The sequence below is a fragment of the Porites lutea genome, chromosome 9 (genome assembly GCF_958299795.1).
Source record: "Porites lutea chromosome 9, jaPorLute2.1, whole genome shotgun sequence".
NCBI lineage: Eukaryota > Metazoa > Cnidaria > Anthozoa > Scleractinia > Poritidae > Porites > Porites lutea.
Window position 1 is genome coordinate 8,677,988 of NC_133209.1, and position 15,467 is coordinate 8,693,454.

At 38.0% G+C, this 15,467-nt stretch overlaps 1 protein-coding gene across 9 annotated transcripts in view; it reads left to right on the forward strand.

Annotated features, from left to right (window-relative positions):
- Window positions 1-15,467, forward strand: part of LOC140948802 (voltage-gated inwardly rectifying potassium channel KCNH7-like) — a 47,179-nt gene that overhangs the window by 18,123 nt on the left and 13,589 nt on the right. For 4 of the 9 annotated variants that reach the window (XM_073398070.1, XM_073398074.1, XM_073398076.1 and 1 more), the window contains one exon: window positions 13,843-14,074. In XM_073398070.1, coding sequence (XP_073254171.1) covers window positions 13,843-14,074 — 232 coding nt within the window. Of the gene's footprint in view, window positions 1-159; window positions 300-1,189; window positions 1,422-9,226; window positions 9,352-13,233; window positions 13,288-13,462; window positions 13,485-13,842; window positions 14,075-15,467 lie in introns of those variants that run through there. The other 5 variants (XM_073398069.1, XM_073398072.1, XM_073398077.1 and 2 more) reach the window with 5 other exon arrangements.

Sequence of the window (15,467 nt, forward strand, 5' to 3'; positions counted from 1 at the left end):
TTACGTTAGGTTTTTGCTACCAGTTAACATGTTTGATGTGACCAGTCAGCCAGTAAAAAGGTGGACGCAATAATCTAGGAAAAGTTGATGTAGTTTTGGGATTCTTGTCGCATGGATTTGGGTCGGAAGACCGACTGACAGAGTCTCTTTCGCATTCAGTGAATACGCCGGGTCAATACTACACATCGCACATCACCATACTTATGTTAACCGCTTTCTTCGTCATTGTCATCGTCATTCTCGTCCTCAAGTTTAGCTGGAAGGCGGATGTGTCAGCCGTCATTCACATGCGGAAAAAGGTAGCTCCAGTATGTTTCTGTATTTAATCAAATCTTGTGGGCATGCTAATTTGTTGGGGTGTTCAAAATATGTGAATGAAAGGTATATTAATGGGGGAGAAAGTGTAAGGGATTCACCGATTGGTGTAAATCGTTTTAAATTTTAAATACAGAGCCAGTATGGTAGAGAATGGAATACAATAGAGAACGTTTTCTTTTAAAATGTCTTATTTGTTACGCGCATATATATACGGGCCAGTTTTTATGAAAAGATAAGTAGTTGGCAAATTCTCTTGACAACGTTTTTTTATTCTTAATGGGAAAACAAACAAGTCATGCGGAAGAGGAATATTCTTTTAGCCACTCCCCATGAAAAGGGCAGATTCCTTGATAACGTTGTTCAAATTATCAAGTTTCCTTTTGGCCTTCAGAGGTAGTATTTTATATGAATAGAAATAAGCATCACTAAATTTGCATTTTCTCCCGGTTTAACTAGGAGGAGATGTGGGCTTCCTCTTCATAATACTTTTTTTTCCAGGTACCATTTCTTTCGTAAATCCTTTCTTTTCGCATGTCGTTAAGAAATATGTGTATTTTAAAGTACAATTTGCAGTTTGCTTATTGTTCTCTCTTTTACGTGCATGTGAGCCACCTGAGTACCGGTTTACAAATGACTAACTGCGTAGTGTGTTTTTTGAAAAAGAAACTAAAATGACAAAAAGGTAACTTATTAAAATGTAGAGCAAACAGAACCAAATTCTATTAATAGAAACTTTTGTCCCAATAGAGTATACAGATCAGAATTTTTTGCTTCTTGTGAATGCTTATGAAGCGATTCTAGACAAGTGTTCTTTGCATAAAAGTGATTAGCTGTCATGTTTCTTCAATATTACGCTCTGCATTTTGTCAATTTTTGCATAAAAAGTCAATCAAGATGCCGACCATTAGAAAAAGCTATCTGTGGTTTTACAGAAAATGTCTCTACAAGTCCTTGCTTAAATTGAATGAACAGCGAACGATATCACTAATAATGCTACAGTATTAGAGCTGTATATTTGATCTTTTGGTGCCTGTTATATTGATTATCTCCACTTCAGCCGGATGGGCATCTGTGCGGAATTCCTTGTTTGCCCTTTCGCGGCAGTAAGTATACTTTACTTTGAAAAACATTTTCCTTAAGTCTACAGTAGTTAGTGTGTGTTTGCGTTAAGCGACCGGCACATTATATGAGTGTTTAATTCCTGACAACTAAGAATAAGTAACAGCTAACGGCCCGATACGAGGGGTTATGCGATATGTACATGTATATTAACCAATAGCGCAGCCACCGGCTTATTGTGATATATACGCAATGTCGTAGATTATCATCTCTGTCAGAGTTAAAACATCGTCCTTTTAAGATGGTTAGGAACGTTTAATACAGTCTCAAAAAGTCTCCTTTGTGCGGCCCTGATCATTTCCTTCTTTTACGTTTAACCTTTGCCTTGGTGTAAAATTTTAACCTCGGCGGTGGGAGAAATGCGTAATGATCGTCATTTCGCCAGCTTGAGGCAAAAAAGAAAAACACATTCTCGAGTACATGAAAGGATTCGGTTTTTGGCGGGTTCAAACGTTCGAATCCTTCGGGGGTCTCCAGAAATTTTCTTTCTCTACTGTCGTGAAATGACGATTATTTTATTTTTTTATTCCTCATTTTACCTTGTTATGAGGAGTTGACATCGCTGATAGAGGGGAGGGGACTATTATTTCGTAATGTATATATTGTGGTTCAATTTTATCCTTAGTAGCCTGCGAACAGCAGACGTTTCTCCTCGCTCATCGCCACTGAAGGACGTTTCGCGAGGAGGAGGAGGATTCGTTTCGTTCCTCCTCGTGAAACGTCCCTCAGCGGCGATGAGTTAGGAGAAGCGTCTGCCGTTCGCAGGGTATATCCTTAGTTGAAATTTTATTTTCGTTTGTTTTTTGATTATAAATTGTCATGCACACAAACAAAGGATTCCTAATTTATACCAAGGTAAAATAGCCCTGTTTTCGTCAAACTATACGAGCAAATTTTACCACCAATCCTTGTTGTGAAATTGTACATTTGCAAAGTTTTTTTTTTTTTTTAAAAATGAATTCCCAAGGCATTGCAGTTGAAAATAATACCTATGTACATGTGCATACGATAAAAGTGCGAAGAATTTGCTAATAAACGATGCTTGGTCTTAAACTTTGCCTTTCTTTTAGCCAATCGAAATCCGGATTTTGCGATGGAAATTTCGATTTTTTGTTCCTTTAAGGACCAAACCAATCTAAGATTGCAATCCGAACGATCTTCCTCTGAACGTGGATCGTTCAGACTGGTATCTCAATCTGGTTTCAGATCTTTGTTCCATTTAATGACACTGCTTTTCGATCGCAAAAACGTGCTCGTTCATCAGTAAACACGGCGAGTCAAGGTTAGTTCAGGCAAAAGTTATTTATATTCCCCCGTTGTTCTATGCCGCTAAAGGATTGTAGTATATTTAACTCAAGTTCCACTGTCACTCTAAATCCGTTAGGAAGTGAAAACGCTAAGGTACTCTCACTTTAAAACTATACTGTCCATTGTCTGTGTGTGTTTAGAACGCGCTTCTCAGCGCTTGAGAATTCGTAATTGTCTTCTGAATTTTGTTGAATCAAATTCCAGATAATTTTAAGTTGATGAGTTCCAGTATGAACCACCACTAGTTAAAGAGCTAATTTTCTTTCCGTTTCTCCACGAGAAGATGCTTTTAGCAGAAAGAAGTAAAAAACGATGCGTTGAAATTGTGAAGAAGATCGGAGCAGCAGGCTGCTGCTGTATGGATCAATCTTATTTCAGATTTTTGTTCCGGCTAGCACGAAAATCCTAACAATCTGGATTGTCCTAATCCGAAAAAAGTTTGGCTAAAAGGAATGTAACTTCGAAGTCATGCATAAGGGCCATTGAACCACAATATAATGCGTGCCATGAACTTGTTTTCTGTGCATTTAATGAAGAAACCAAAAACAAGCGCATAAATGTTTATAGGTGTATATATGTATTTATACAAGGTTATTTTCTTGTCCTTTTGGTCAATTAAGTGTCACTAAGCATTTCCAAGCAACTGCATGTTATAGTCAAGCAGACCATGGATATTCATTCCGATAAACGCAATTCGCTTAATCGATGCTACGCCCCCCGCCCCCCCATAGACTAGATATTTCAGTGTTGCCACGGTCAGGGAAAAACGAAAATTTGTCAAGGTCAGGGAAAAGTGAGGGAATTCTGTTTTCCGGTTTGTAGTTCATGAGTTTTCTTCAAGACTTTGAAATGCGTTTTCTTTCGGAAAAGATGAAGAGTATGCTGCAAAGCAAGCAAAGCGATCAATTTGACACTCTACGCGTGACACATGTAGTAGTTGTTGGTAGTGGTTGTTGCTGTGAATGCTTTCTTCCAAATTCCTTCTTCCTCTTTCCGCTTCCAGTCTCTTTCGCGGAAAGAGGTTGAAAATGAAGAGAAAAATACCAATGGCCCGCCAAAAAAGCTAAAGCGAATGTAAACGTCGATTGTTTCTCAGTAATAAAAGGACAGTGAAAAGTCGGGAAGAAGTCAGGGAATTTTTAACTTTCTGATGAGTGGACACCCTGTATTTAGTTATCGACAACCTTTAGTTGTTATCGTTAATTACTATAAAGTATCGACAGCTTTTGGTATTTGGTAGGGGTTTACGACACACCGGAGGATTAAGTGTATGTTCACGCTAACAACGGATAGCTCGAAAAGCTATCCAGCGGTATAGCAGTGATTTTGTTACAATTAGTTATGTAGCCTGTTCCAGACTCCAAGATAGTGGCGAAAAGTCGTTCAGTCAAAAGGTGTTAACAAAGATGCGAAAAACGCGCGGGGGCTGGGGAGAGACAACCCCCTTTCCCAAGTCACGCGCGCCTTATTTTCGCTCTGCTCGTTTTAATACGTCACCACTATACTATCTGAGAGCCTGGCACACGCTAATGGTTATGGTGAGTCCTGGGACTCATTTTGTGAAAAATCATGTGTCCCAGTCTAGAACCAATGAGTCCTAGGTAAAAAAAAACAACGAATCCCAAATTGAAAATGCTTAGGGCCTTTACGTAACCAGACAGTTAATCTGAAGACGGACTCCAAAACTCTTTACTACAGTATACTGAAATTAAAATATAGTCCTTCTACTTTAAAGCACAACAAAGCCTAACAGAAATACGCATCGTTAAACAGCAGCCGTAATAATTGCCACAGAAATTACACGAAAAGGATATTTCTACAAAAACACATGGATCTACCGGTCGATCTTTGCGTCGTACGGGACGCATGCACGAATTATTTTGCGTCTTTTAAGGATTTTATGCGTCAGGGACTCAGAACGCAGAGGTAACAATCACTGATATAGTATAACATCTATCCGGTATTACTCGGGTGAATTCAGGTTTCTGGGAAACTTCCCACCTACCCCTCCCCTAACCCAACATTTTGCCCTAAGTGAGAAGTAAGTGTTCATATTGACTTAGGGGAGGGGTAGGTGGGCAGTTTTCCAGAAATCTAAATTGATGGTAACTCGCTAGTTTAGGAGGGTCCCCAATAGGGTCCTTCAATCTTCAATCATATTCTTGTGTATTTTATAAGTGCAAGGGTATGACACGGAAGATGTTAAATTTAGTACCAAGTGCTTATTCGAGGTAAAATTAGCCTCCCCTGACGCATTCGGTTCCTCTTAGTTATAGAGTAACTCCTTTGTTAAGCAAACTTGTTCGATCAAGATGGCGGGATGATGGCCTTGTTCTTATTTACCATTGTTATGTTACTCCAAATTAAAACCGTAAAAAAAAAAAAAAAAAAAAAGAAAATAGAATGTGAGCCATATGTAGACATCTTGGCCTCATGTTTGGACACTTATGCACAGATGTGTATGATAAGGACAGAATATTTCATTTTGTTTGTTTTATTAGTTGTTCGTTTTCAACTTCTTAGGACTATAGCAAGCGCGGGGATACCTTCCAGCAACTATTTCTTTCCTTGTATTTCTTACGTTGTTGAAATGTTTTTCAATAACTAGTTTCTACTGATGTTAAATCAAGCGACGTATGTGTATAAGGTAAAGAAACAATACATTTATGCCAGGGGGGAAAATTAATCAGACCGCCTAGATACACTACCCTGGCTAGGTATGCTTTTCTTGATTAGCTTATTTTTCGCTCTCCTAAACAGTTCATAAGGAGTAATTTGCAATAGCAGTCCGGCCATCCATGTCTCACAGTAAACGCAGGTTTTTTTTTTTTAAAAATGCCCTCTTTCTTAAAGTGCAAATCTTTTTTTTAAAATTGATATTCCTTTCTTAAAGTTTGGCAATTAAGACGATAACACGTAGAGCGGAATGTCGTTCTTGTCCTCCTATTACGGTTCTGAACCTTTTTTGCCATCCTTTAAGGGCAATTTCACGACCAACTGGTTTCTGTATTAGCTCCTTAAACGATTGAAAAGAAAAAAAGGGGTCCTCATAACGGCGAATTCCTCTTTTTTTTTCTTCATTATTGTCGTGTAACCAGCAAGACGTGAAATTTTTGCAGAAAAACATGTTCAAATTGGTTGTACTCTTTGTTTGAATAGTTGCAGGTTTTGTTGATTAAGTCGAAATAAGGCATTTAAAATCTGATGGTTTCGCTTCATCGTGAATATAGACCTTACTTTGCCGCTGTTTGCCCGATATTGAAATGTAAATTAGGTTTGTCGTGGTTAGCAATAATCTTTTCGTCTTAGTCATGGGCTTGTTCTTGCCATGGGATTCTTACGTTATGTCTAAGCATGTACCGCTTTTTTTGTTTGACAATATGACAGTCAATTGTTTTCCTGGCGTAAGTTAAGTTTGAGATCCACTGAGTCATCATGTCATTTGAATCATGGAAAATACACGCTGAAGGATTCAAACAATCTGGATTTCTATTACGGGTAGGAGTTTGTTGTTTTCTATTTACGATAGCTTGATCACTTTGCTAGTTGATGAAAAGAAAGCCTTCTGCTGCACAAATCAATTGCACAGGCATTCAAAGTCATTATGGTCTGGTTTCCATAAGGACCGTTTTATTGACATATGAGAATAACAGTTTCTTCTTGATTCGTGCCAGCAACATGAAATGTACAGTCCTGTGTTGAGACAAGAAATCGATAGTTTTTATTTCATTCATTAATGTGATGTGTTGTTAAATATAAGTCTGTTATCAGCATCATCATCATCATTAGTATTATTATTTATTTTGAGCATGTATACTGTAAATGTGCACAGCAAAAAAAGAAGAATGGAATACAAAAAATCTTGATACAAGTACAAAATATGCCACTGCTTGGCATGTTTCTGAACATTAAATGAGTTAGCCTCATACAGTGGATTTTGTTGGCGGGAGCTCAAATGTCGCTCTTTTTAGAAGTAAATAATGTTGAATGACAGCAAATGTCCTGCGGTCATTTGCTAAAAAAAAAACCACATAATTCTTCAATAACAAAACTGCACCATTATTTTTGGAATTCGTTTGCTGCGAAGTCACGTTTTAGCATAGCATATAGCGCGACCTGGGCCCCTTTCAGCTGTAGGCCGCTATAAAGCACCATTCAATTCTGGACATAATCGTAAACTCTCTTTCTGCAGATCAAAACTTTCAGCAACCTCTAAACGTGATGGTCGCAAAGCATGAGGGGATTGCTTTGAAATCGAACAAGTAATTTATGTGGTTTAGTTGGAAAAATGATAAGCGCTTACTATTTGTATCGAAAACCCGGTATTTTCGTAAGAATTCGAATGAAACAGTTCATCCCGTTGGAATTTTTCGGGTAAAAAGATATTACCTTCCGAGATACATGTTTCACCTTTTTTACCGCTTTTACCGAAACGACCAAAATTTTCTGTACCATTTGCGTGAATTACCAGTACCACCGGGCTTCCTTCTCGCGAGAAAACCCGATGAATTAACCGGTATTTTGTAAATGGTACAACTTAATCCCGTTCATGTTTTCGATGCGGAAAAAGGTAATAACAATAATAAAAATTCCAGTACCATTCGTCGGAAAATTTTGACCGATATTTCAGTTCACTTCTTATTTTCTGTTGTTGCGTACGGAACTTAGTCTCCCTCGCAGCCGTTTTTGTCTCGTCACGTAACGCTCCTCCTCAACATGAGGAGGAGGAGGAGGAGGATGTTGGGGAGGAGCGTTGCCTGACGAGACAAGAACGGCTGGAATGTAACCTGAGATCAGGCCCAATTTGAGCGGTTCTCATACATTCTCTCTAACGGCTACTGCTAAATTGGGCCTGATCCAAACTCATTCACGTTTGTGCTCGTTATTTTGGCCGTAACGCTAATTGGCTGTTAGAACAATGCCACAAGATCTGATTGGCTGTCGGAAACGCCGGAAGTTGAAAGTGCTTATTCCTCGCTTGGTTGTTTTCGTGAACGATCCGTCGTCGGCGGAGAGAAGGATCGATTTTGCTGTCTTTTTTATTGTTTTATGGTCTTAAGGTAGGAAAATATATTTGCGTTTCGCCATGCCCGCCGGAATGTTATTTACAAAGCGAAACGAAAATAGAGCCTGATCTCAGGTTAGCTGGAATGGAGACTAGATATATGGAAATAGACCAGTATATTAATGATAAGATTAATATTAATATCATTCTAAGTTAATGATGATAACACGACACGATCTGGCTCTCCATTTACCATCAGGGATGATTTTTTTAAAATATCTATGTTTTTTTTTCTGCCTTAATGTTAAGCGAGCGAAACCCACTTAGCATTACATTTCCTGAATTTGAAACATACATTACTGCTCAGCAGTTTAATCTATCCTTTTTTGACGTTTACCTCCGGTTCAAAACCGCTATTTTGTCGAGATTTTCATACAAGTTAGAATATTCATACAAGTTAGAATAATAAATGTATGGTTGCGATATTTCCTCCTTGTTTTTGTATGTTTTTGCGACCATGATATATTTTGAAGCCGAATATTCATATTTTGAAGCAGATGTCTCTTAAAAAACACCTGCCATTTAACCACTTCGTTTGAACTTACTCAGCACGTATTTAGCAATATATTTTTTAACCTCGTGTGATTTACAAGATATCGCTACAAAAAGCTACATTTTGATTGTTCACAACACGAGAAGCCTCGTCTATGATTGATTGTTTGTGTTTGGAAATTTGTTTTAATCATTTTTCCGATAAGCTATAGCTTGACTCGCAGACCTGGTCACGCACGTCTTAAAGAAGATTAAGAATTGTTTACATTTGGTTGAAAATGTGCTAACTGTCTCCTAGTGATACACTTTGAGTTTCCAACACATCTCCATTTCAAGTTTCGTGCATTGATCACGATGAAACTTGGTTTTTTAATATACCTCTTGTATTCAGTCCAAAAACCAAGCTGAAGCATTTATTTAATGTCTTAAAAATAAGAAATAATACAGCTTCAGCTTTGCTTAGTATGTAAGGCAAGAACTGGAAATTTATTTTATTTTATCGTTAAATCTTCTGTAAAACATTTTAAAAACTTTCCTTTGGAACCTCTGCAAGGATATTTAATTTAGATTGTCAGATTTAGCTGAGATTCATATCTGCAACTGACTTTATATTTTTTACGATTGGAAGAATAAACCCTTAGCAAAATCGGCGACCTTTGTCAAAATTTGGTTGATATTTACAAACGAAAAAATTTGTGAGGATTTTAAAGGACCTTTCGAGTTTTCAAACGTATGTTAAGTTTTCGGCATATGCAAATTCAAACGACAAGCGATATTTGCTGCTATACTCGCTTGACACCTGTTCCGTTTTTTGAAGATTTCTGCGTGTTAGTCTCAGGACCAATAAAATGTCCTATCAATTGTTAAGGTATTATATGTTTTGCTTACGTTTTCACTTGTGAAATTTACTTAATAATTTTTTGTCGCCATGATGCGGACATCTTCGATAACCTCGTTTCTCCTGGCTGGTTCAGTATTCCAGACGGCTTACGAATAAGACATAAAGACGTAAAGTTATTGAATGGTATAGTTTTTTTTTTCAAAATAAGGTAGGACCACAGAGTATTTTACACTGAGATCCAGACATTTATTCACTGTCATTTGCACTTTCTACTTACACGCTCTGATTTATGGCTGTAATTTGTAAGTATAACACGTGTTCCGAATTTCCTTTATTAGCTTTAATGCAATTGTTGTTTTAAGCTGGCGCTACAGAGGTTCATTCCGTGTAACGACGATTTTTGATTTGCGCAAGGTCGACTGAAGTGGGCGAAAAGCGGAAGCTGACAAGTTTCCACCGCTATTGACTGGCTCAAGTTTTAAAATTAGCTTGGAAAATAACAACTGATAACGGAGCGAATCATTGCGTAAAAAACATATACGAGCACTGTCACAAAGTGTTCGCTTTTGGCGCAGAATTGTTATTTCGCGAAAACTGTCAGTGAAAAATTGATGCGCAGAAGATACCGCTCAAATCCATTTGACAAGAATCAACGCAAACGTTAACAGGACAAGACTACCGAATATATCTGAAAGTGTGCAGATTCGGCCCATTTTGAATGGTCAAGACCGTGAACTAACACAGCCGCTGGCAAAAAAAATAAGCATTTCTCCTAAACCCTTCAGTGGTTAGATTTATGTTGTGATAAGCAAAAGCGTCGCGCCATTGTAATTATTGAAAATAACAACACAACACCTGATAATTATCAGGTCACTTTCTTTCATGTACGTTGCAATTTATTCGAAAGCGATGATTCATAATGTGACGATTACCATTGGGGAAAACAAATTTACCCGCAGTGTTTAAGAGGGATTGTTTTGTGGTCACGGAAATCGCTAAAATCTCCAACAAATGTGGGGTGGTTTTCATTAGAAAACGTCTTGGCGTATAAAACTAGCTTTTATTAAAAGTGATCACACCTTCATATTCCACTTTGTGAGGTGCTCGGCACTGTTGTTTTCCATTTAAACTTTACCAAAAGAATACCACTTGTAGAAGTATTATTTCATAGCCCGTTGGTGGTCTTCTTAGCGTTTGATTATTTGTTGGGTGGTAGTAGGGGTAGTGTTGGAAATAGTAGCGATGTCTAAAGATACAAACTCTAGCACAGACGTAAATTTAGAAATCCAAAGAATATATTCGCAAGAAGAAGCTACAAAAAACAGTTCAAATTGGTTATTTTTTGCCAACTAAAAACTGAGTTAGGGCTTTCCACAATGGCAACTGAGGGAGAGTCGACTGTATAATCGTCGTCATTATCAAATTCTCCGTCAAAACATTAGTCGGAAGGTTTCACTCCGATTTGTGCGAGTTATAATTTTGCGTGAAGTATTGGTGTATTTTTTTAGGTTCGTCACACTGATTTCTGGCCTGCGGCCTGACTCACTGGAAAACACACAGTATTATTACTATAATTGTCATGTATACATACGTCAAGTGTGTTTACATCATATTGAGAATTATGCCTTACTTTTGCGCAAATGCACCGAAAACCGAGATGATTTTTATTCTGTTATTTACTTTTCATTACGACTGAAACAAGAAGCAATATACGCGCCTGTTTGGCACACTGGTGATTAGGTGATACGGTGAAGCGAATAGTATTTATATTGCATGTAGCACGGGCCTAATTACTAATACCGGGGTAACTTTGAATATAAGATGGCACTGAGCATTGGCGTTGAAAATGATAAATTATGTACTGACCTAAGTGCTGCCCCTTTTGCTACCGAAGATGGCTAAAGTCAAAATTCAGCAAAATTGCGAAATAAGATGTTGAAAAACGCAAAAAAAAAAAACAAACAAATAGTGCCATGTGACAGTACTGTTGAAGAGATTTCTTTTGAATGGTCACACCATAGGATTTCACTCACAGACTCGAAAGTTAAAGCTACATATTCAACACATAATACCATGTGAAAGTCCGGCTGAAGAGGTTTCGTTTGAATGCTTACACCATAGGATTTCATCCACAGACTCAAAAGTTAGAACTAAATGCTAAACAAATAGTGCCATGTGAAAGTACTGCTGAAGAGGTTTCATTTGAATTACACCATAGGATTTCATCCACAGACTCAAAAGTTAGAACTATGTACAAAGCAAATAGCATTATGTGAAAGTACAGCTGAAGAGGTTTCATTTAAATGGTCACATTATAGGAATAGGCCACTTGCACTAAGAGGTCACGTGACCAATGCTTCCTTTAAACAATGAGTTGGAATCTTGCTGATGCCAAAAATTGACGGAGCTCATAAAAATTATCTTACACCCAAAATTTGAGAGGAAACGCATTTAAGGGAGATGTTTATGGAACTTTGAACTTTCAACAAAGGAGTATCATTTGTATTGGCCGCCATGTTGGAGGGCATACTCTTGCCCTCCAAAATGGCGGCCAGAACTGCTTTTTGCGTATATCTTGTTAACGTTTGATAGTTACGCTCAGATGTGTTGTAAACGTTCCCACATAAACTTTTTAACATTTATCTTGAAGTTTAAGTGCAAAATTTGTGTTCAAAAAGAGGTAATTCATAATTTTAATAATCACATTCACATAATCGTTTTTTGAAGAAAAAATCATTTAACTTTCATTTTCATAAAAACGATGTCACATGACCTCTTAGTGCAAATGCCTTACTCATCCACAGAATCAAAAGTTAGAACTACATACTAAATAAATAAAATAGTACCATATGAAAGTATTGCTGAAGAGCCTGTAAAGCTAAAAGAGGTTTTACGTGAATGGTCACACCGTAGGGTTCTGTTCGAAGACTCCAAAGTTAGAACACCTTATTAGAGACTCTATCATTTAGCTCTAGTCATGGAAGGGTTAAAGCTAGCATTGTAGTCGTAGCGCTAAGACATACCATTATCCAGAAATCAATATGGTCTCCACCAACGAAAGGAAACCTTTGACAGTTGATACATTCCCTTCTCGCTGGGGTAAACTAAGTTCTTCCAGTCGAACTGCGGGACATAGTTTAGAAAAAACTATTTGCTGATTAAACTTGTTATTGTTGCAAAACCTCCCAATGCGAATGTCTCAAGTGATCATTACCAAGTGCGCATGCACACGATCATACATCCAATTAATTTGAGATTTTATCCAGGTATATGGTACTGTGATTTCACGCTAACACTTGCCAGCAAAATTGACAGCATATGTTAATACATGATAGCCAGTTGCTCTTGCGTCCTGTCGTTTCCCCATTTTTACGGCTTTGTTTTTCTTTCCACTTTCGTCATCATTCTTTCCTTGACGTCAGTGACAGTTTGCCTGCACGCGTTAAAAATTTTCCGCTTTTATTCTGCTATGACGAGGGAATTACTTTTATCTCTCAGGACAAACTAAAAGGAGTTTTATGCGCGATGAACATTTTGCATTCAGCTTATAGAAGTACCCAAGAGTGATTAAAGAATCATATCTGCCAAAAGAATACAAAATGGGCGAAAAAAACGGCTGTCGCTTACGAGGGCGATATTTCGTCAAGTGTCACGTGACTGAGCAACATACGAATTTTTATTTTTTTTATTTAAGCGGGGGCCGGCCTCTCAGGCCTCTTTGGATACGCAACCGTGAACGAGATCGCGATACGCCGATCACCTTAAGTGTTGCGCTAAGTTTGCGTGATAACTGAAGTTATTGATCATGTGTGCTAAGAAATATGTTATCCCAGGGTTGGCAAGTAATGTCAGTGTCTGACCTGTCGACCGATACTGTCTAGGCGAATGTTGTTTTTAGAACGTATGCGCCGGTTTGTTTACCGGGATTTAGGCCCAGCGATACGAAGGTAATCAATTATTCAAACTCTCAAAATAGATGTCAGTTAAAGTCTCGGGGCTTCAATGAATCTCCCTGGGATGAATAACTTAATATTTTATTAATGGTTTTTCTAATTCCTTTCGATGATCTGTGCATATTTCGCCCACTACTGTTTTTAACGGCGTGATGAAAGGTAGCCTTGTGAAAAAGAAAACCGCACTCCTAGTAAGGCCCATTAGCAGTGGTGGTGTCGTGTGTTTTGACAACTAAGCAATGAGTATAGTCTAAGTGCGTCAAAGCGCAGAACCTTGAGACGTTGGCTGCATATGAATATTTGACTTACTCTGTCGAGTTCTATCGAAGCTTTTTCCAACTCTTTGTCCGTGGCATATCGCGGTCAGTTATAGGTTAACGCAGGGATGGTAAGATATGTCTTGTGGTTAAAGAATGGGGAGGTCTTCTAGCTTACGTTAAAACACCACATTTATCTTCTTTATCAGAAGCTTCACCAAGACCGCACTGAAGTCTCTTTTTTTTTTTCGTTTCGGAAATGTTTGGAAGTTAAATGCTTATCGATTTCGAGGAGTATTTGTATGAATTCAAATAAGTAAATGTCTTGCCCAATACGGCGACTGTCAAACGTAGTGTTCGTTTAATATTTGCCATTTGCGCCGAGGTTAGCTTTCCGAGAGCGCTCTACAAGCATTTACACTGTACTCATTGTTTAATTTTTGACTCATTTTCATCGCACTCTAATATGACATTGTTTACTTCTTGCAGATTATGGCAGCGTTCAAGAGATGGCGTTCGAAATACAAGCGTTACAAGAGCCAAATACCTGCGCAAATGAGAAACAGGATAATCTTACATTATGGACTGTTTAAAATAACCTGGGATTGGGTGATTCTTATAATGGTGCTCTACACAGCCATAGAGGTGCCTTTCGTTTCCGCATTTGTGTTAACACCAAAACCTAATGACGAACAACTTGGGGATAATGCAACAAGCAAAAGTAAGCTACCAAATTTAAATATGATGACTTGAGTGTTTCCCACAGAATTAGATCTCTAAGCCGTTACCTGTAAAGAATTGTTTCATTCCCCGACACTCGGAGAACCAAATATGGAGCTACGTCGAGCATTGTGAGTGCGCAAACGAAATCTTGTGATGTGACAATTCATATCGGAAACCTCCACACAAGCTGCAGTTTCACATGCTATTTACTCTTTTTTTGTAAATTTTTGGAAATAAATAAATGTGGCTTGAACGGGATTTTATAGACAGTTCATTCTAAACATTTTGAACTTGAAACTTAAGTCACGGTGACGCCTTCAAGTCGTCGATCGATTTTGTCTCGCCGACCGGTTTTACCCTGCTTACCACTAGAGTTTCGTTAATGATACAAATTTTCCTCCAATTTCATTCAGGGAAATATCTGTTGTAAACTAAACTGAATACATTATGAAACAATTGATAGTTTTGCACCTTGAGAAACAATTTTCAATTGACATTTCTTTTGCGTATAAGCTCACCGTGACTCTATTCCGTCCAGTTTCTGTTTGAAAGTCGGGTGTTAGTTCTTGTGTTTTGTTGTTGTCGGTTTGTCTTTTTTGCTATATACAGCGACTGAAATGGGTTGGCAAGCAAGTAGACTCTCCGCGGAGTCGGGCTCTATCTTTCCTATAGTTATCTTATGTCAGTAGTGAAAGATAAGGAGGCTGGAAGAGTACGCAGGGGTCGACGACTGTCTAGCTCAAAAATGTTAAGCCACTTCAGTATGCTTTGCACTAAATGGCAACAATCTTGTGTAAAATGTGCGGGGGAAAAATAAAATCGTTGTGGACCATTCTTGAGACTGTAATATAATCCTCGATTTTTTGTGTTCGCTTACAACCACTAACTTGTAGGTATCTTTCTAAATTAGCGCCGCATGTTTACTACCTAAATTATTCATCCTCTGCCTTAATACTATTTACGTGAATGGTATCGCTGTGGGATTTCATCCAAAAACCTAAAACAAGAACCACCCACTCTTCACAGCACCACAGGGAAGGACTGATCAGAACTGATCAGTGACCATCATTTGGTTGGTCATACGACAAGATTTTATCTGCACTGACTCTAAGATTAGAAACACACTGAACACACATTAAGTCCGAAGTCAGAGCGAAGAAAGCTATATATAGGAAGCTTAATAATTTGCGTGGACATCCGGTTTTTTGAATACAACCTCAAAAGATAAGCTTTAATTTTCGTCACAGTTTTAGCAAAAGAATTGTGGTTCACAATGAGGCATTACTATTTTAAACAAAATGACAAGACTGTGAAAGAATTAACAGAGAAAGGACTATTTCAAAAGCGTTTTCATAAAACGTGTTGTTTTATGAAACGTTAATCGTTGCAGG